The sequence below is a fragment of the Lissotriton vulgaris genome, chromosome 8 (assembly GCF_964263255.1).
Source record: "Lissotriton vulgaris chromosome 8, aLisVul1.2, whole genome shotgun sequence".
NCBI lineage: Eukaryota > Metazoa > Chordata > Amphibia > Caudata > Salamandridae > Lissotriton > Lissotriton vulgaris.
In genome coordinates this window covers 23,152,993-23,176,307 of record NC_141696.1, presented here as the reverse complement: position 1 = coordinate 23,176,307, position 23,315 = coordinate 23,152,993, and the positions used below count along the sequence as shown (strand labels likewise).

General features: G+C 42.9%; 1 protein-coding gene across 1 annotated transcript in view; it reads left to right on the top strand.

Moving 5' to 3' along the window:
- LOC147693274 (pepsin A-like) overlaps window positions 1–19,818 on the top strand; it is a 132,274-nt gene extending 112,456 nt beyond the window's left edge. The window contains exons 7-9 of the mRNA XM_086933668.1: window positions 5,425–5,569; window positions 12,336–12,443; window positions 18,647–19,818. Coding sequence (XP_086789794.1) covers window positions 5,425–5,569; window positions 12,336–12,443; window positions 18,647–18,988 — 595 coding nt within the window. The 3' untranslated portion in view covers window positions 18,989–19,818. The remainder of the gene's footprint in view (window positions 1–5,424; window positions 5,570–12,335; window positions 12,444–18,646) is intronic.
- The last annotated feature ends 3,497 nt before the right edge of the window (window positions 19,819–23,315 follow it).

The window sequence follows — 23,315 nt, the reverse complement described above, 5'->3', positions numbered from 1 at the left end:
GTGCTGTGCATGTTCCATGGGGATGTGCTGTGCATGTCCTGTGTGGATGTGCTGTGTATTTTCTGTGGGGATGTTCTGTGCATGTTCCTTGGGATATGCAGTGCATGTTCTGAGGGGATGTGCTGTGCATGTTCCATGGGATGTTCTATGGGGATGTGCTGTGCATGTTCCATGGGATGTGGTGTGCATGTTCTGTGGGGATGTGGTGTGCATGTTCTGTGGGGATGTGCTGTGCATGTGCCATGGGATGTGCTATGCATGTTCTGCGGGGTGTGCTGTGCATGTTCCATTGGAATGTGCTATGCATTTTCCATGGGGATGTGCTGTGCAGGTTCTGTAGGGATGTGCTGTGCATGTTCTGTGGGGATGTGCTGTGTATTTTCAGAGGGATGTGCTGTGCATGTTCCCCGGGGATGTGCTGTGCATGTTCAATGGGATGTTATATGCATTTTCTGTAGAGATGTGCTGTACATGTTCTGTGGGATGTGCTGTCTATGTTCCATGGGATGTGCTATGCATGTTCTGTGGGATGTGCTGTGCATGTTCCATTGGCATGCGCTATGCATGTTCGAGGGGGATGTGCTGTGCATGTTCTGTGGGGATGTGCTGTGTATTTTCTGAGGAATGTGCTGTGCATGTTGCCTGGGTATGCGCTGTGCATGCTCTGTGGGGAAGTGATGTGCCTGTTTCATGAGATGTGCTGTGCATGTTCCATAGGATGTGCTGTACATGTTCTGTGGGGTTTGGTGTGGATGTTCCATGGGATGTGTTGTGCATGTTCCATGGGATGTTCTGTGCATGTTCTGTGAGGAGGTGCTGTGCCTGTTCCATGAGATGTGCTGTGCCTGTTCAATGAGATGTGCTGTTAATGTGCCATAGGATTTGCTGTACATGTTCTGTGGGTGTTTGGTGTAGATGTTCCATGGATGTGCTGTGCATGTTCCATGGGATATGCTGTGCATGTTCTGTGGGGAGATGCTGTGCCTGTCCCATGCGGGTGGGCTGTGCCTGTTCCATTGGATGTGCTATGCATGTTCTGTGGGATGTGCTGTGCATGTTCCATTGGCATGTGCTATGCATGTCCCATGGGGATGTGCTTTGCATGTTCTGTGGTGATGTGCTATGCATGTTTCATCGGGTTGTGCTGTGCATGTTCTGTAGGGATGCGCTGTGTATTTTCTGAGGGATGTGCTGTGTCTGTTCCATGAGACGTGCTATGCATGTTCCGTGGCATGTGCTGTGCGTGACCATGGGAAGTGCTATGCATGTTCTGTGGGATGTGCTGTGCATGTTCTGTAGGATGTGCGGTACATGTTCCATGGGCATGTGCTATACATGTTCCATGGAGATGTGCTGTGCATGTTCTTTGTGGATGTGCTGTGTATTTTCCGAGGGATGTGCTGTGCATGTTCCGTGGGCATGTGCTATGCATGTTCTGTGTGAAGTGCTGTTCATGTTCTATGGGGAGGTGCTGTGCCTGCTCCAAAAGATGTGATGTGCCTGTTCCATGGGATGTACTGAGCATGTTCCTTGGGATGTGCTGTTCATGTTCCGGGGGAGATATTGTGCATATTTTTTGGGGAAGTGCTGTGCCTGTTCCATGATATGTGCTGTGCCTGTTCCATGAGATGTGTGTTTCCTGTTCCATGCGATGTGCTGTGCTAGTTCCATGGAATGTGCTATGCATGTTCTGTGGATGTTCTTTGCATTTTCTTTGGGGTTGTGCTATGCATGTTCCATGGGTATGTGGTGTGCATGTTCTGTAGGATGTGCTGTGCATGTTCCATTGGCATGTGCTATGCATGTTTCATGGGGATGTGCATGTTCTGTGGGGATGTGCTGTGCATGTTCTGTGTGATGTGCTGTGCATCTCCCGTCGGATGTGCTGTGCATGTTCCGTGTGATGTACTGTGGGTGTTCCATGGGATGTGCTGTGTATGTTCTGTGGGATGTGCTGTGCGTGTTCCATGGGATGTGCTATGCAGCTTCTGTGGGATGTGCTGTCCCTGTTCCATGCAATGTGCTGTGCATGTTCCGTGGGATGTGCTGTGCATGTTCAGTGGGATGTGCTGTGCATGTTCTGTGGGATGTGCTGTACATGTTCCATGGCATGTGCTCTGCATGTTCTGTGGGGTTGTGCTTTGCACGTTCTGTGGGGATGTGCTTTGCATGTTCTGTGGCATGTGCTTTGCACTTTCCGTGACATATGTTGTGCATGTTCCGTGGCATATGCTGTTCATGTTCCATGTGCATGTGATGTGCATGTTCTATGTGATGTGCTGTGCACGGTCCAGGGGAATGTGCTTTGCATTTACAATGGGGAAGTGCTGTGCATGTTTCATGATGATGTGCTGTGCGTGTTCCATGGGGATGTGCTTTGAATTTACAATGGGGATGTGGTGTGCTTGTTTCATGGAATGTGCTGTACATGTTCTGTGGGGTGGTAAAGTGCATGTTCTATGGGTTTGTGCTGTGTATGTTCCATTAGATGTGCTGTGAATGTTCTATGATGATGTGCTCTGCATGTTCCATGTGGATGTGCTCTGAATGTTTTGTGGCTATTTGATGTGCATGTAATGTGGGGATGAGCTATGCATGCTCCATTGAATGTGCTTTGCATGTTTTGTTGGCATGAGCTGTGCTTGTTCTGTGGGCATTTGGTATACCTGATCTGTGTTATGCGCTGTGTATGTTCTGTAGGTATATGGTGTGCACGTTCCCCAGGGATGTACTGTGCATGTGCCATGGGATGTACTGTGCATGTCCAGTGAAGATTTGCTGTGCATGTCCCATGAGAATGTGCTGTTCATGTCCCATGGGATGTGCTGTGCATTTCCAGTGAAGATTTGCTGTGCATGTCCCCTGGGGAAGTGCTGTTGTTGACACTGAACATGAAACTTGCAGTAGACACAGGAAATTTAAGTTACAAGTAGGCCAAGATAACAGAGGGCACCATGCGTGGTATTGAACAGCCCCACCAGTGACCTAACACAAAATGATGTGCCCCTTTGCAAATTCTCTTTAGGGGCCCCTGAGTCTCTCAAATCTCACAAATATTCACTGTCCTTACAGTGGTGGTGGTTGGACAGTGGTGGTGGTTGGACAGTGGTGGTGGTTGGACAATGGTGGTTGTTGGACAGTGGTGGTGGCTGGACAGAGGTGGTGGTTGAACAGTGTTGGTACTTGGAGACTGATGGTGGCTGGAATATGGTGGTGGCTGGACAGTGGTGGTGATTGGACAGTGGTGGTAGTTGCACACTGTTGGTGAATTGACAGTGGTTGTGGTTGGACACTGATGGAGGTTGGACAGTGGTGGGTGGACATTGATGGTGGTTGGACAGTGGTGGTGGACAGTGATGGTTGGACACTGATGGTGGTTGGACAGTGGTAACTGGACACTGATGGGGGTTGAACAGTAGTGGTGGTTGGACACTGATGGTGGTTGGACAGTGATGGTTGGAAATCTGATGGTGGTTGGACAGTGGTGGTTGGACACTGATGGTGGTTGGACAGTGGTGATTGGACACTGATGGGGGTTGGACAGTAGTGGTGGCTGGACACTGATGGTGGTTGGACAGTGGTGATTGGGCACTGATGGTGGTTGGACAGGGATGGTGGTCGGACAGTAATTATGGTTGAACAGTGGTGGTCGCTGGACAGTGGTGGTGGTTGGACAGTGATGGTTGGATATTGATGGTGGTTGGACAGTGGTGGTGGACAGTGGTGGTTGGACACTGATGGTGGTTGGACAGTGGTGACTGGACACTGATGGGGGTTGAACAGTAGTGGTGGTTGGACACTGATGGTGGTTGGACAGTAGTGGTTATTGGACATTGATGGTGGTTGGACAGTGATGGTTGGACACTGATGGTGGTTAGACAGTGGTGGTTGGACACTGATGGTGGTTGGACAGTGGTGGTTGGTCACTGATGGTGGTTGGACAGTGGTGGTTGGACACTGATGGTGGTTGGACAGTGGTGGTTGGACACTGATGGTGGTTGGACAGTGGTGATTGGACACTGATGGTGGTTGAATTTGGAGTTGGACTAATTTTGTGATTGACAACGGAATTATATGTGATGATTGATATAAATACATTTGAATAAAACAGGATTAATTTCTGAGGAATATACAAGGAACATTTAATAAGTTGGTCGAGCCCTGATGAAGTCTTTTGGAAAGACGATCCTTTGACAAAACACGCGTGTTGGCTGTTCTTGATCTATGATATTGCTGTATTATGTGCAATTGGACCTGTGCTGCGAACAAGTCCTCGTTTGAAGATTGAAGAATACGAGAATAAATACCATGGACAGAAATTGAATTACATTTGGGCAACTTTCTTTGAATTGATGATTGAAAACTTTATTGAGTTAACATAACGGACATTGTGAATGCACTGTGAATGCTCAGGGAAACCGATAGAATTATAGTCTTTAGCAATTGCTTGCAATTGCAAATTAGCAGCATAGGGTGGTGGCGGTTTTGGGTTCCCTTAGAGCAACTTTCTGATATTGAACTATATAGAAATACCCATCCATCAGATTTGCGCAATATATACCTCACTACCCAAATTACAGAAACTGATGGTGGTTTGACAGTGGTGGTGATTAGACACTGATGGTGGTTGGTCAGTGGTGGTTAGACACAGATGGTGGTTGGTCAGTGTTGGTTGGACAGTGATGGTGGTTGTACAGTGATGGTGGCTGGACACTGATGGTGGTTGGACGGTGCTGGTTGGACACTGATTGTGGTTGGACAGTGGTGGTGGCTGGGCACTGATGGTGGTTGGACGGTGGTGGTTGGACACTGATGGTGCCTGTATAGTGGTAGTTGGACACTGATTGTGGTTGGACAGTGGTGGTGGCTGGACACTGATGGTGGTTGGACAGTGGTGGTTGGACACTCATGGTGGTTAGATAGTGGTGGTGGCTGGACACTGATGGTGGTTGGATTGTGGTGGTTTTGACACTGATGTTGGTTAGTTAGTGGTGGTTGGACACTGGTGGTGGTTGGACTGTGGTGGTGGCTACACACTGATGGTGGTTGGACAGTGGTGGTTGGACACCGATGGTGGTTGGACAGTGGGGGTGGCTGGACACTGATCTTGCTTGGACAGTGGTGGTTGGACACTGATGGTGGCTGGAATGTAAAGTATCCTGATAGACCTCTCCCTATGACTGTAAATTATCCTGACAGACCTCTCCCTAAGGATCTTAAGAGTCCTGATAGACCTTCCCATAGGAATGTAATGTATCCTGATAGAACTCTCCCTAGGAATGTGATGTATCCTGATAGTCACCAGGGTCTAATCTACACTTTGTCAGTTGATTACAATATTAAAGTATGTGGGATCACCATGCATATATGAAAGTATATCTTCTTTTCAATCCATTTTCAAATGATTAATCTCTTTCTTTCCAGTGTTACAATAAATGGAACTGCTTTAGGCTGCGGAGAAGGCTGTGAAGCCATTGTTGACACTGGAACATCCTTGATCGCTGCCCCCCCTGCGGCTTACTCAGCACTTCTGAATATAGCTGGGGCAACTATGAGCTTTAACGGAGAGGTAGGTGTCTTAGGCAAACATCTACAGGTAGTGCAGTGTATCATTTCATCCAGAATAGCACAACTACCAACAGACACCTTAAGGCACCCCACATGTACTCCCCCACTTACTTAGTGTGAGAATCAGCGATCGAGTATGTCCAATGTAGTACCTATCGTGGTGTGTTATGTTAACCCAATGAACAATCTTCAACAGATCACGTTTATGACAAGTGTGCTTCAGAGCAGCTTGTAACAAGCATATCTCTACGCTGAGGAAATGTATTAATTAGGGCTCAGGAAGCCATGACGAGTGGAGATGCAGAACTTCATTGGCCATTCTCATCTGGCCAGAGGGAGAATATGTGCCATATGGGAAGGAAGACCAGCTAGTGCGATGAAGCAAGCAGCCCCAGCCCTTCTGTTCGAGGCTCACCCTGTGGACGTCTGGAAACTGGCAGCAGCTCACGATGCTCCAGGAATGAGCTTTACTAGAGAATCCTTACTTGAGAATGCAGTCGAATGTGAATGTTAAAGGCCACCTAAGACATGTGTAGATGCAAGTATCACTACACCAGCCTTTCTCTATGGTTGAATTGCGTAGGCGCAACTACTGTGTAAAAGCGGGTACAACCGTGGCGGTAAATACTATATGAAGAGTTATTAATTGTTGGAATGCCATCATTGTTATATTAACAACAACAGTAAAGGAATATTAATACAAACAACAACAAAAACAGCTTAATAATATTAGAAATAATAACAACAATAATAATGATGGTGAGTATTACTATTAATATTTTTATCATCATCATCATAGTATTAATAATAATAGTGCTGATGATTATTAATAATAATAATAACCATTAGCATAAGATTAATAATGGTGATGATGACGATTGGTAGTAATAATACTGATAATGGTTATTATTATTATTATGATTAGTATCATCCTAATCAATAATAATGATAATAATAGTGCTGATGATTATTATTATTAATAATAATAATAATAATAATAATGATGATTCATAATAATAACACTAATAGTAATATTCTTACAAATAATGGTAAGAACAATAATAACAATAATTGTGATGGTGATTAGTTATTAGTTATTAGTCATCATCACTATCCATCTTCTTGTTATTATTATTATGATTATGACTATTAATATTATTGTTATTATTACTATTAACAGCATCACTTTTGCTATTATTATTATTATCATTATTAATATTAGTATTACTAATATATTATTATCATTATATTCATCATCAATAATCAACATTATAATCATTATCAATATTATCATTATTAATAGTAGCAGTATTAACAATAATTTGTACCGATATTACTATTATAATCATTATTACTATTATTACTCTTACTATTATTATTTTTACCATTATCATTACTATAATTGTGATGGTGATTAGTTATTGTAGTAATGATAATGGTAATAATAATAATAGTAAGAGTAATAATAGTAATAATGATTATAATATTAATATCAGTAAAAATTAGTGTTAATACTGCCACTATTAATAATGATAATATTGATAATTATTGTAATGTTGATGATTATTCATGATGATTATGATAATAATAATATATTAATAATACTAAAAATAATAATGATAATAATAATAATGGCAATAGTGATGCTGTTAATAGTAATAATAATACTATTAATAGTCATAATCATAGTAATAATAACAAGAAGATTGATAGTGATGATGATTATTACTACTACTAGTACTAATAATAATAATAATAATAATAATATTAATAATAATGATGGTGATGATAATAACAATAATATTAGTAATGATAGTGATGATGATGATAATAATAAGAATCAGCATATTAGTGATGTTGCTGATAATAGTAATAATAACAATATTAGTAATGAGAAGTAGAATGATAGTGATGATGAGTATTACTACTACTAGTACAAATAAGAATAATACTAATATTACTACTATTAATAATTAAGTTGGTTATAGGAATATTAATAATGGTAGTGATTATGATAACATTAATAATAATAAGAATAATAATTTTAGTGATGCTGCTAATAATAGTAATGATATCAATAGTAATACTGATAAGAAGTAGAATGATAGTGAATATGAGTATTACTACAAGTAGTATAAATAATAATACCACTACTATTAATAATAAAGTTGATGATGATCGTGATATCGATGGCGCTGTTAATAATAATAATAAGAATATTAGTGATGCTGATAATAATAATAATTATAACAATAATAGTACTAAATCAAGTCGAGTAAACTTTATCCAGTTTTACAAAGACAACCATAAAAGTTATGAATCCACAATACATAAAAAAGTCAGACATATTAAAATACACCATAAAAAAACAAGCCCACTCCGGAGTATTACTCAATATTAAAAGCGAGGGGCCAGAAATATCAAAATGTGCAAAGTTACTAATTCATAAGGAACAAACGTCCCATAAAACAACATAAAAATTAGAAATGGGCCTGCTTTCTTTTTACACTCTAAAGAAAGCTAGGTCTACATACTGTAAATTGTCCAGAGTAACGACAGCCCCAACATTATACATCCATACAATCCCTTGATTTCATTATAGATTTGAAATACCCCACAACATAAAATATACAATCCACACTCAATAGTTGTAAATACAAGAGGGCTGGGCGAGCTTGTCTAAAATTCAACTTTTTTAAGATGGGGACCAAGAAATGTTTCCGTGAAACAGAGTAAAATTTTCAGGAGAACATGGAGTGCAGCTGATCCTGTGGAGACAAACCTTCACAGCCACAGGTTGCTAACACTAGTCCTCTGTGACAGCCCTTAGGTCTAGCCAGCCATAGATGAAACCTATTCATTCGAAACCTGGTTAGGAGAAACTTCTTGTGAGTGGACAGGGACCCCAGGAGATAGGGCTCCGTAAGTGGGGTTGTTTTAAGCATTATAAAACTGCGGACACTTACTTTCTTGAGTTCCTGCTCAGCCCTATCCAGTTTCTCTAATGACAGAAGGCTAACTTTACTGACTCCACATGCTTCTTAGAGATTGTTTCAGGCTTATGAAATAGCTCTACACGTCCTATCTCTTCCAGGCTTCTTTTAATATAATTAAGCCATGGAATTTGAAGGTCTTTATCCAAAGTCAAGCACTCTCTCATTATGGTATGGGTAAGGTTTAACCCAGGATTCAGCCAGCATTTAAACCAAAATACAATAGGGCGCAAAGCCAGGGTATTACACAGAAACAGAACCCCTAATTCATCGTGGGCCCTCAGGTTAGAAAGGCTTTGGGGGGCGCAAACCAGGCGCTTTAGGAATTTGTTCTCTACCACCTGTAAGGGGTTCACCATAGTGTGACCCCAAATTCCACTCCCGTAACTGGCTAAAGCCAGGCTTTTGAACTGATACACCTTTAACATGGCACCTATTGGTTTCCTCCCTATCTTTGTGGCAAAATTAAAAATTGCTGCGTTTGCCCTAACCAAAGCCCCCCTGTTCTTGGTAATTTGGGCCCCCATTGTAACTGATCATCCAGGAGAACCCCTAGGTATGAGAAAACATTCGCATGGGGGATGGGGGAAGAGCCAGCCTTAAATTAGAAGCTTTTTTTGGGTTGTAATCCCACTTGCATAACATACAATTTTGTGTGGTTGATGGCCAGGCCCCGGTCAGACATAAAGCTAGAGAAAACCTCTAATAGAGATTGAAGAACTAATGCCGTCCTCGCTAGGAGGACGGCATCGTCCGCATACAGTAGGACAGGGAGTCCAGGACACCCTACGCATGGGAAGTCTACCTCCAAGTTGCTTAAGACCTTGTCCAAATCATTTATATAAAGGTTAAATAAGAATGGAGCCATTATGCATCCCTGTCTTACTCCCCTTTTAATGTCCAGGTCCCTGGTAACCCTAAGGTCCTGAGAGTCCTGAGAGAACCTTACATTATCCTATGTAGATCTTTCAAGAAGTCGACTAGACTATTCTCTACCCCCATTGCCCATATGACCTGCCACAGCTTGACCCTGTTGACACAGTCAAAAGCTGAGGACAGGTCCATGAAGGCAAGGTATACAGTATCAGGGAGAGCTTGAGGCATTGGGCCACCGTAGAATGCCCAGGACGAAAACCAAACTGGACATCTGACAGGATTTTATACTCCTCCGCCCAGCTGGACACAACCCACAACCTTGACTACTGAATCAAGAAGGGAGATAGGCCTGTAGCAATGAGTGCTACTCCAATCCCCCTTCTTGAAAACAGGGACAATGGTAGAGGGCGCCCAGGAATCAGGGCACCCATATTTTGTGGCTGCATTAAACATTGCCACAAGTATATGCACCCAGAATGAAGGGTCTGACTTAAATAGGTCTGGGGGAGGCCGTCCGGACCCGGAGCGTTATTACTTGTTAAGCCTAAAATGCCTTCCACCACCTCACCCAGTTCAAAATTTACTACGGGGTATTCATATCACAGCCAACCTGTGGGAGGGGCTCCATAGGTCTCTCAAACATTAATTTAAAATGGAGCACCAATTCCTCCTCCGTTATATCGGAATCAAGGGCCCTCACTGTATCCTGATCAAAAAGGGGCCCATTCACGATGCTCCAAAACCTGGAACTACTCCGTAGGGTGCTAAAGTCTATCAATTCTGTTCAGGCCTCTTCCTTTATATCTACTTTCCTTTTTGCCAAGCAATCCTTATATTCCTTCTGGCAGACTCACACCAGTACAATGTTTCGAGGGTCTGAAGACAAAGATTCCCTTAATTTTTTAGCGGCCTTAGAACAGGCATAATCAAAACATCACTGTACATGCTGCGCCGGTCTACCACCCGGAACAGTTAATATCTATCCCCCTTTTTCTACAATAGATGCATAAGCATTAATAACCACGCTTGGCAAACAGCCTTCACCCAGACATAGCCCTACCTCAGTAGTACACAATTCTCTGACCTTCCGATGAAAGTTATCTAGGGGGATCTGGGACCATTTTAGACGGCGTGAACTGTCAGTTGCTTTAAACATACCTGACAGTGTTGCTACTCCAATCCGTGCTGACAAGGGTTCCTGCAAATACACATATAGAGGATTGTTATCACTATATACACTGTCCTCAATATGAAAACTAGTAAATAATGCGTTTAAGGATGAGGAAATTAAAATATAATCGATAAAGGACCCCCTCCCTCTTCCGTTAAAAGTGGGTACAGGGAAAGTATGGAGTGGATCAGAAATAGACATGAGCACATCATGTCCAGGTCACTCAATAAGTTATTTAGTTCCTCCCCTTGTGTGGAATTTTCAAAATGGAACCCTAAGAAACGCGAACATCCCAACTCAGAGACTCTGATAAGCATGGGGTTTCCGCACGGGTGGATATTGAAGTCCCCGGAAATCCTTAAGTTATGTAGGATGTAGCCATAAACTTGATAAATAAGGGTGCCCAATAATAGCAATAATGATAAGAAGAAGAAGAATGACAGTGATGATGAGTATTACTAATACTAGTACAAATAATAATAATACTAATATTAATATTAAAGTTGATGATGATAGTAATATTAATAATGATAGTGATGATGATGTTGATAATAATAATAATAATAATATTAGTGATGCTGCTAATAATAGTAATAATAACAATAATAGTATTAATGATAATAATGGAAAGGATATAAGGAAAGTGCCCCAGGGCGCAATGGGCAGGTGCGCCCGCTTTGCCCGCCTCAGGGCACTTTGGTATTGCAGCAGGGGCCGCAGACGCTGGTGCCGCCCTTTCTGTAATACAGATAGCTTCTGCACACAAATAGCACCCTCACTATCAGCTTAGGGGGTACCCTCATTTGTGTGGGGGCATGGCCTTATGCAAATGAGGGAATCCCTATGTGTCTGCACCCACACCGTATTATAAATGCGGGCGCAGAGGCAAAGAAGCTGTCAGGAGGTGCACCGACAGTGTGCCACCTAAAAGGTGGCACACTATTAGTGCACTCCCTTATGGCAGCCCTCTGGAGGGGAAAAGAAGGTCCTATGGACCCCCAGACATCCTCTTGCAGGTGGATGCAGTCATCCAAGCACCTCCCTGCAAGGAGATCTCTCTCCCCTCTTAAAAGCGCGAATGGGTGCGGTCTGCACAGTGAAACACAGAGCGGCTGCTTCAAAGTCGCTCCGTCTTTCACTTGACTGCGCTGCACCCATGGGAGCATGACTGCGCGGCTGCTATGGGCAGCGCATTCAATGTAATGGAGTACACTTCCCCTGTTCCCTCCCCGCGCACCTGTTTTAAGGTGCACCGTGGAGCAAACAGGGAAAGTGCACCCTATATGTTACAGGGCTCTGGGTGTGACAGATTAGTGGCATCTGGGCAGTTTCTTTGATCATCACTACTGACACATGGAACACAGCAACAGTGGAGCGACCCTCAATCGAAGGAGGGAGCTTGAACTTTGGGAGAGTGGGAAGTGCTGCTCCTGGGTCATCACCCGAGTCAACGCCAGACTGCATGTCTCCTCCTTCCCTTCTCCTCTTTAAACCATCTCTGATCATCTCACATGTCTACCTTTCAAGCTACTATCAAAAGCCTCTCATCCGCATGTTGAATTAAATGGTATGTGACAATTAAAACCAGTATGTTGTCGATTGCAATATAATTCGTTCTTGATGTACAGATGAAGGTTTCTTACTTGGATGCAAAGTAGCACTGGACCTGAACAGAGCATCCTTAATAAAGCCAGCTGACACATCTTTCCCCTCTCTCTTGCTTCCAGTATATTGTGGACTGCAGCTTAAGGTACTCCATGTCCCCAGTTGTCTTCGTCATCGATGGAGTGGACTACTTGGTGACTCCGGAAGCTTACATCGATAACATTGGCCAGGTGAGGAGATGTGTGTGTCCTGTTACTCCTTGGAAATGCATTCTGACATTGTTAACGTAGCACAGAAAATCAAGAGCTAACATTCAACAGAAGCTTATTCGTGTCTTTAGCTCGCGGTACTGCATCTCTCGGCCCCATGACATGTTATCCAGAGTGATATTTCTGAGAGAAATACCTTTCAGGGGACTTACAGGTGGTCCAGAGGCGTATTCATGGGAGGCTTGCGCAGCCGGAGCGCCACTTTTTCTGACGCTCGGGTGGCGGAGATCTCTCAACCATATCAATGAGGTGGAGCAAAGCCACTGTGCGTGGCTGTGAACGGCCTCATAGATATGGAATAAGACCAAACAGTGCAAGAAGCTGCGTTGCCAGGGAGGCATTCCATGGGCATCGCCGTGGGTTTTCCCACGCAACTCCCATGGATTTTGACGGCGCCCCAGATTTACTTAATCACATAAACCTGGGGAAGTGCCAGAACCTTACACCTCTCCAGAGCGAGCGTAATGAGGGGAAATATTTTTATTTCTCCTTGTTTTTTTTCTGTTTCCTCGTGTGCTGCATTCTGCAGCCCACCGGGAAAGATGAAAAATGCACTTAAACAATCATGCATGCAATGCAGACACCCTTTCTCCATGGTGCAAGGGTGCCTGCGTTGGAGCATGGCACCCACTTGTGCTGGGGGAAAGCATAAGGATGCACAGTGTTGCTTCAATATGGTGCATTGCTGCCCTTTCCCTTTGGACTAGGGCGGTGCAGCAAGAAGACTTGTGGCACTGCCCTCTGCTAATTGCCCATTTACAAGCCCCTCCAGTGTTTCAGGACCAAACATTATTCAGTCAGGAAACACAGGACCCATTTTTACCAGATGCAGGCCCGTACCAATAATTCCATGGGTGGAGAAGTGTGGGGTCTATGGATAAAGGCACAACCTGCCCCCACCTCCCCTTCCATAACCAAACTGAGCAGACAGTGCTTCCACAAGCCATGGCCACTCTGCCTGCTCCCTTTCCTGCACCCCCCCCCCTCCCCCACATTGCCATATATCCATACTCAGGGAAGGCGCTAAATAGAACCAGCAAACTCCCGGAACAAGGCAAGGTCTGCCTGATATGACATGGAAATTCCAGATCTTCCAGATTATTCCCCATTCTGGGAAGCTTAACTCTTCATTCCAAATTGCTTTATGTGGCGATACCAACCAGAATCGTTAATTGCCACCCCAACTTTGTCATGCCGGACAGTGACAAAGTCACAAGTACAGACCGACCATGTTGGAGTCCACGCCAGACACAGGGACCAAGTTATGTCTGCTGAAAAATTACCTAAGATCCTGATTGTGGAACATTGAGGGATTCTGCGTGGAGGATGATTCGCTCAGCAACAGGTCTGAGAAGCTGTGAGCTGCGATGCGAGGGCCTGCATGGGAGGTGCATTACGCAGTGATGGTTCCGATCAAGCCATCAACAAGGTTTGTGATTCGAGGTCCTGCGTCATTGTCAAGGTTGCAGTCAAGAAAGACTTGTGATGTAAAGTTCTGAGTCGGAGATGTTGCACAGAGCTGCGGTTCAAAAGAAGAAGTGCCTGGTTGCAGTTTGAGGTCCTGTGTGAGAGATGCCTCATGCAGCAGTGGTTTTGATGTGGAGCTGTAGGGAGATGCGTTGCACTGCACCAGTTCTGCCCAAGAGGCCACAGCTGGGCTGGTAGAGCATCTTCAGGCCCATTTCTAAGGATCCAGGACTGGTGTGGCACCACTTGCGGTGCAACACTCGCAGCAGGTAGAGTTCCGGTGCCCATTGCAAGGCTGTTGTAGCCTTTTCTGTCCCTGAGGCTTTGATCAGGAGGCCAGCTAACTAGCCCTTGGATTCACTCTTGCAGCCCTGGGTTCAAGATGCAGACCAAGTTCTTCTCACTCGGGCGGCAGGGTAGAAGGACAGCAGGCTAGCTAGACATCAGAGGAATAGTCCTTCTTACAGCAGAGCGGCACATCAGTCCTTCTTCTGAGTCTTCCAGAGACCTATAGTGTACTGAAGAATTGGTGTCTAAAGCTTCCTTCCTCTGTGCCCTGGCCCCAACTTGTCCGGGGGAACAAAAGACTAGTGTGAAACCCTTTGTGGGTGTACCACGGCAGATCCTTTGTGATGTGTAAGTGTAGTAGGTGACATCTCCGCCCTCCTTCAAGTCAAACATATCCCATCCTGCCAACACCTATTCCCCCTTTGTCTCATTGTCTGGGAGTGATATGCAAATGTCAACTGTCAGCTACACCTTGTCATGTGATGCAGGATACAGGAACAAAATGGTTGAGACAAGAAATGTCAATTCTCTAAAATGTCAGAATTGTGAATAAAAATATGAATTTACTATTGAAGTGGGTTTGAAATGACAAGTCTTTAGACACCTAATTCAATATTTCTACCTGCTCCCAGTTGAAAGCTAATACTTATTAAATGTAATGGAGTGGTGTGGCTCACTGGTGTGGAGTGGTGTGGCTCACTGGTTAGAGGCGGCAGACCCGGGAGCAGAAGTCGGCCGGGACCAGGGTTCTATTCCCGACGCGGCAGGGTCGTGGACTTTGGTCAGCGGACTCGATAATTCTCGTTCCGGTGCCTACTCTAATCAGGGGTCCCACTCGGCAACTCTGGGCATCAGCTTGCCTAATCTCCACAACGGCCCCTCCAACGCCGGGGATGCTTGGCTCCACCTTGGGGACTCCCAGCAGGGACCATCCCACAGGGAAAGCCAGGACGGGTTCCCCAGTGTTACACAGCGCCAGGAAACCTCCGGGTAACAGTGCACTTTACAAGCTCAAACATAATAATAATAATAATAATAAGGGATCCCAATGTTATTCTATTGGTGTCTTTGCAGTAACAAAAAAACACATTTAGGAGTTTTTTACTACTAGGACATATAAAATTTAAAAGTACATGTCCATCTCTTTAAAGACACTGCACCTGCCCTATGGGCTGTTTGGGGCCTTATATGACTTATATGATTTCAAATGGAAGGTTTCGGTCTGGCAGAAGATTTATGTTGCCAGGTCTAAACAGCACTTTAAAACTGAGCAAACAGCCTGCAGCGGCAGGCCTGGGGCTTGTTTAAAAAGTCTACTTGAATGGTTGACACAATATGTGCTGCAGGCCCAGTAGTAGCATTTAATTTACAGGACCTGGGTACATGGGGAGTATCACTTTACTAGGGACCTACCAGTAAATTAAATGTGAACCTCTATATAGCTCTCCACACAGTTGACCAAATAATGGCTATTACTCACCTTACCATTTGTCCAAGAGTGGTTTACTTCCTTGCTGGGAAACTTTACTCAGCAGTTTAAGAGCTGTCCATTTTTCCCCGGCCACTACTGGCAGAGTTTGGCATGGATCAGATGTTGCGTATATGTCCCTGATACCCAAAATCAACACTGTACATCATTAGGATTGAAGCATCAGCTACTTCTGGAGATCCAGGAATGCTCTGGAGACCATCAGTAAATTGGAACCTCTTTTTGAGAATGAAAGGCTGGATGCGTGAGATGGAACTTCACCTCAATACTTCTAAAGCTGAGCTTCTGTAACCAACCAATCCAGGCGACCTCTCCTTCAACGGGTTACTATCAAGCCTGAATCAATAGTATTACACTGCAGTTGCTCTCAAATTCTAGATGAAGCTTTAATCAATAGCATTGAAAATAATAATTGTCTCTAATTCTGGAAAAAGACTCTATGAACAGTATTGAACTTCGTACCTTTCTCGAATTCTGCATGACGCCTGTATCAATAGCATTGAACTTCCTAATTATGGATTAAAACTTTATCAATAGTATCAAACTTCATACTTGTCTTTAGTTATGGAAGACTCTTGTATCAATAATATTGAACTTCATATGTGTCCTTAATTCTGTTGAAGCTTGTATCAATAGTCTTAAACTTCATATGTGCCTTTAATTATGGATGAAACCAGATACAATGGAGCTGTTGTCAGAAATTCGGTACTTAGATGTGGCGGTTGGAATGGCTCGGTTTTTACAGTCTGTTAAACAGAGTTTTAATGATGAACTGTAGTGGGTTTTGGACAGTTAGGTTTTGGCCCTTTTAATGATTTAAATTGTCAATTGAGTTTTAGAATATTTTATGAACAATTCTGTAAATAAACTTGTTTTTGTTCCTACCTACCAGTATCAATAGTGTTAAACTTCATACGTGTCTTTAATTATGGATTAAGCTTCTATCAATAGGGTTGAGCTTCATTCTTGTGTCTATTTTTGGATGAAGCCTCGATCAATAGTAGTAAACTTCCTACTTGTTTTTAATTATGGATGAAACATTAACTTCCTACTTGTTTTTAATTATGGATGAAACATTTTATCAATAGTATCAAGCTTCATACTGGTCTTTAATTATGGATGAAGCCTGTATCTACAGCATTGCACTCAAAAACTTTTCTCTAATAATGGATGAAATCTGTATCAATAGTATTAAACTTCATACTTGTCTCTAATTATGGATGCAGCCTCTATTAATATCATTGAACTTCATACTTGTTTTTAATTATGGATGACATTTTTATCAATAGTATCAAACTTCATACTTGTATCTGATTATGGATGAAGCCTCGATCAACAGTATTAAACTTCATACTTGAATCTGATTATGGATGAAGACTCATCAATAGTATTAAACTTCATACTTGTATCTGATTATGGATGAAACCTCGATCAATAGTATTTAAACTTCATACTTGTATCTGATTATGGATGAAGCCTCAATCAATAGTATTAAACTTCATACTTGTATCTGATTATGGATGAAGCCTCGATAAATAGTATTAAACTTCATACTTGTATCTGATTATGGATAAAGCCTCAATCAATAGTATTAAACTTCATACTTGTATCTGATTATGGATGAAGCCTCAATCAATAGTATTAAACTTCACACTTGTATCTGATTATGGATGAAGCCTCGATCAATAGTATTAAACTTCATACTTGTATCTGATTATGGATGAAGCCTCAATCAATAATATTGAGCTTCTTCTCAATTGTAGATCATACCATCTACCCTCGCGCCTAAGGTACTATCAAGGGCGTCTTTTATCCTCTGCGTCTTCTTTGCATAATTCTTTCAATAATGACTCGGACTCACAGGATCACATTATTTATGCTGACTCTGTGACCAAAGCAAACTGCTGCATGACCTGCAATTTAATTGACTAAAACCCTTCAAAATCCTCAAAGCCAACTCAAAGAACATCATGACAGCATTAAAGACCATGATGGTAAACACACAAAACAACTCACTTCAAAATATTGTACATCACTATCACCCACTTTTATGAGGCAATCAATTGGCCTCCCAGAACCTGGTAAATAACCATGGCTTTGGGGGGTGGAGCTATCCATGTTCTAGACTAGTTTACCTGGAGCCCCATTTCTATTCAATTACCACATGGTGAAGAGATCTTGGATCTCCAGAACATTTTCCAAACCTACATAGGCCGTCCACTTGTGCCCAAACACACACTGTGTTGGAGTTGGTTTGCTTCCTGACTGGCCCCACCCACATTCCCCTCAAAGAATGCTTTGATGCTCTCCTTTCTCAAGAAGTTGATACTGGCTAGCCATTGCTATAAATACTATATAACACCTCTATAAAAAAAGATAACATAGTTTGCAAACTGTGGCTGTGGCAAGTTCTAACTTTGTTAGCCATGGGTCAACATGCTTATTTTTTGGGTACCTACAGCTGATGGTTTTAAGTGTTTTGTTAACTGCATTTAATTGATGTTTGGTCAGAACTACTTACCCTGATGGCATTAAATATTCTAAGTTACTTTAAGAAAGAAAAGGTACAGTAAACAAATACACTGGTGACTACTTTGCCTTAGATACACAGGGTCTATCCATTGATGATGACTTTTTACAAACCTCTGCCTCTAAACAAGACACTCAAACCTCACCTCAAGGCAAACCTTCTGTGGCCACTGGCGTAACATGCGCACTTTCTTTGGAATTGTTTGCAATCTCCAATGCTGTACATGGAGATATCGTGTGCCATGTCTTAGGTTTGCATGACTCTGCATATCCTGTCTAGTGTTAGTGCTCTTGAAGGTCAAGACAGTCTGCTGCTGGTCATGGCTGTTAACTCTGCTTCATTGAATTATAAACAACATAGTTGTAAAGTGTTTCTTTTTTTTCACTTTAGGATACTTGCACCTTTGGATTCCAGAACTCATCATCCATTGCCTGGACCCTGGGAGACGTTTTTATTAGAGAATATTACACAGTTTTTGACCGGGCTAACAACCAGGTTGGCTTTGCTACAGTTTTGCCACCGCATCATACAACTGTTTCCCCTAATCCCACACTTTCCAGCATGACAGCTGTTTCTCCTTATCCCATATTTTCCAGCATGACAACTGTTTCCCCTTATCCCACTCTTTCCACCTTGACTTCCACATCTTCTTCAAATGTAGGTGTTCCGCCCACATTCATGTTGTATTTCTTGTCTTTCTTAGCCCCCCTCTTAGTTTCAGCCTGGGGGTAGATGTATTGTTTTTCTGGTCTTCTCTGCAGTCCATGTCTTCTTCCTATTCATTGTCTTCTCTACATTCCAGAGTCGCCACCCACAAAACATTGTTTCATATTGTAAGGCCAATAGCCATATTTTCCCTTTTCTTTTTCTTTATCCAAACATGAAGTCTTCTCCTGCTCCTAATCTCTATCGCCATCAATCACTTATCTCTTACCATAAGACCAATACTCACCTTTAGCCTGTTTCACATTTTGGTCCCATTCCATGTGTTCTCTAAGGGCTACATGTATCAAGCATGTTTCTAGTCGCTAACTCCCCGAATCAAAGAATTGGGCTATTTGCAACCGAAGAAGGCATTTTGGTGTGTATCAATCCCAAATTGCGAGTTGGTAACATGTTACCAAATCGCAGTTTGAATTTCCGAATACATACTGATTCGGTATTAGAAAGAGGCATGGTTAGGGCGTCTCTTCCTAATACCGAATCAGTATGGTATGTGTTACTGTTTTGCCACTGATTTCTAATCGCAAAACAGTAATACATGCAACCAGTTTAAACCCAGTGGTAACCCAGGTGCAAGGGTGGAGGGGTCTCCTGGGGTCCCCTTCCCTTGAGAATGTAAGTTAAATATTTTTTAAGACTAGGCAGTGGTGCCACAGACCACTGCCTACTATTAAAAAATGAAACTGCAAAGTTTCATTTTTCTTTTTAAATGCATTCCCTTTTCCTTTCAAAACAGGCTGCATTTAAAAAACCAAAATGATTACTTTCTTAAAAAGCAATAACAGACATTGTGGTCTGCTGACCTTAGCAGGCCACCATCCCTGCGACGGCAGGAATTTCTCATGCAATTTGCGACCTACCTCATTAATAATAATGGGGTAGGACTATTTAAGACCCACTACAAATCGCTATTGAAACTCAAAAGATTCTACATGATTAGCCCTCTTTACTTCTTATTTTCTGCATATTCCAAATGTGTATCCAAACCAACATTATCTACTTGTTCTATGTCCTCAGCACATTCCTCCTCTTCCTTCCTTTTCTCATCTTCTGCACATTCCAGATCCCCACCCACACCCTCATCAACCATTGATTCTTCAATATCGGCCCATTCCTCCTTTTCCCTTTTCCACTCCCCTTCTACATATTCCAGACCTGCACCCACACTGACATTATTCACTCACATTCTATGCCATTCTAGGCGCTCAGCCCATTTTCCTCTTCTCCACATTCTTCATCTTCTACACATTCTATGTCCCACCTACTCCCTCATCAACCAATGATTCTACATCTCCAGCCCGTTCACCCTTTCCTTTTTACTCCTTACTTTCTACACATTCCAAATTTGCACCCAGACAGATATTATCTACTTGCTCTTTTTCCTCAGTCCTTTTCTTCTCTTCTCCATAATCCTCATTTTCTAAGCATGTGAGTTCTTCACCCACATTCACAATTTGTCTCGGATCCCCTCTCAGTCCTACGCCCGGGGTGGGGCATTTGCTGTATCTTCACCCTGGATTGCTTTCTGTAATTAATAACTATGGTGTCTGCACAAGCTGATCCTCAGATGGTTGTAGTACCTGAGGTTCCCTTCGTCTGAGGTTGTCTCTTGGAATTTCTTATTAACACCAGCAAGAGAAGCAGCGAAGATCCTCAAATGAACACACCTGCAATCCTTGTAAACATACCTTAAATAAAGAGAATAGTGCACACCATAGTCCATGTCTCTGTTTATATTTATGATTCGTGAAGTAACGCATGTTATAGCACTGTAATAAATCCATGTGTACTGCAAAGAACAGAGGGTGTGGAACAATGAATATGTTTGCACATAGCTTGAACTAGAGCTCAAATGAAGCAGCACACTGGTGTTCACCTGAGGCAAGGCTGCCTTCAGGAAGGAAGGCCTCCCCGTGTTTCTGTAGATGGAGTCCCCAAGTCGAAACTGGTGAAAGACGAGGAGTTACCAGTGGAATCAGACCAGGAGCTACTGATCCCCCAGCAACTCCACAATCCTCATGGGACTCTCAGGACACCTCCTGTCATCTCTGTTAGCTCTGTCTCCCCAACTTCCAAGCCACTGGTACCTCTGATTCTGTAAACTCCAGTGGGTGGAGCTAAAGTGCCTTACAATAGGCATTCTGTAATGTGGTGCTTAAATATCTTGTAAGGATATCATTGAATTCTGGCACTTGCCTGGACTACTTCCAAGACTGGGCTGTATTTAGGCCAACAGTACAGTAGCGCTAGAGAGTACTGGACTGAATTTCAATAATTAATGTAGCTGGACTTTTTGCTAAGTTATGTGTATCTGTAAAGCCCACTATCACATCACCCGCGAGGGTGTCCAGGTAATGAGCAGGTATGTGTGCCTAGCCATGGCTATGGTAGGTTGATTATTTGAAAAGCTTGGTCTTCATCTTCTTTCGGAACTCAAGAAGAAAAGAGGAGAGGATGTAGCCATACGGCTAGAGTGGTCGATCTCGAAGCTGGGGAACCAGGTTCGAGTCTCGGCATTGACGCTCAACATCCTGTGATTCTGGGCAAATTACTTAATCTCCCATGCCTAAAAAACATGAATGTCCTCATGTAATTAGACTGGTGTTCATGTAAAGCACTCTGATACCCAATGTCTCGGGTCTAGTTCGCGCTATATAAAAGGAGGAGGCTTTGATGTGGAATGGGAGGTCGATCCTCGCTTTAGGAGTGATGTAAGAGAACGCTCATCCTTCTGATCTGGGACTGTGTATGCGAGGGAGGGTCGCAAGTAGGAGTCTTACAGAGTGGAGGTGTCAGGATAGTTGGTGAAAGGAGAAGCAACAGTGCGGATAGGTGGTGCCTGAGTTGTGTAGTGCCTTGAATGTGTGTGTGAGGAGCTTGAATGGAGCACGTTTGTGTATCAGGAGCCAGTGAAGTTCGCTGGGGTGTTGTGAGTTCTGTTTGGGAGGTTGAGTATGAGTCTGGCTCCTGAGTTCTGGATGGCCTGTATTCTTCTGGTGACTTACTTTACATTTGTCCTACACAGTGAACAAAACTAGGAAAGATGAGTAGCCCCTGGAATGTCTGGGGACAAAGTATAAAAACAGGATGTAATTCCCTGAGATCACCACCTTCACCTAGTGCTTTGTTACCTCGCTCTGCCTTCCTGGAACCTCCGATGAGCCTTGAGAGCCGCGGGTTGGCTGGTGAGCACACCTCTGCTACATGTGCCCTTAAAGGCAATACATCACTTTGGCTCTTTCCGGTATTCGCTCGGACTCTACTTTACCTTAAACAAATGTAAACATTAGTGTCTGTTCATATAGATAAGTATGTGTCTTGTACACATACGAGTTTTGATGATGACTTGCTCAATTTGTTGAAAATGGAATCAAAACGCCAACATGTATGTGTTTCTACTGCTATATGGTACCCTTGTTTTGTGAACTGTAGAAATACCACCTTGTTTAACCTGATATCTGCATGAAGGAATATTAACACATATGAGCATTTATGCCACGTATCATGTTACTTTATTTACACCAGAGTAATTTCCGTAATTTCTGGAAATTGTATTTCATTTGTTACTTAAAATACCCAAAATTGCACCATTCCCCCACATCACCTCAGCGACTTTGTTCCACCCACCATTACGGCATTATCCATTGTTCTTCCGGATGATACCGTCCCGGTACTTCTGGGCATCTCACCTGGGAGTTGAGACTTCTTGTTTTTTTATATAATGAATCTACCTGTTTTTATCCCAAATGTTTTCGGTTTTGAAACAGCTTGTTTTTCTTGTAGAATATATCTACCCTTTTGTATCCCCATGGTATCCTCCCCTGCTAAGTATTTTGTATATCACCCGTCAATCCTGTAAAGCGATCTGATACCCTCACGGTTCTGGTTCGCGCTCTGTAAAACTTTAAAATAAAATAAAAAATAAAATCACATAATTACTCCATCATTGTCATCTATACTACTATTATAAAGAGAGAACACAAACCTTTGAGCCAGGTAAACTCGAAAAGTACTGCACCAATCACTACACCCAATACACCATTTGAAAGGGGAAATGCAGCAGAAGGACATATGATATAGATGCGGACATCATAAACATTAAAAAAGCAAAAACGCAAAAAGTGGGAAAGTAGTCCCTTGTGGGAGTTAGCGTGGGCGTGGCCGTCTCTAACAACGTGGGCGTGGGCTTGTGAAAGACAAAAACGTGGGCGCATTACAAAGAAGAAATATAGGCCAAGCGATTTCACATTTCAATGTGCAAGGTACACACTTCAGCAGAAACTCACAAAATTACAAATCTGTAAACATTCGGCAAACAACAACGTGGTCACAGGGG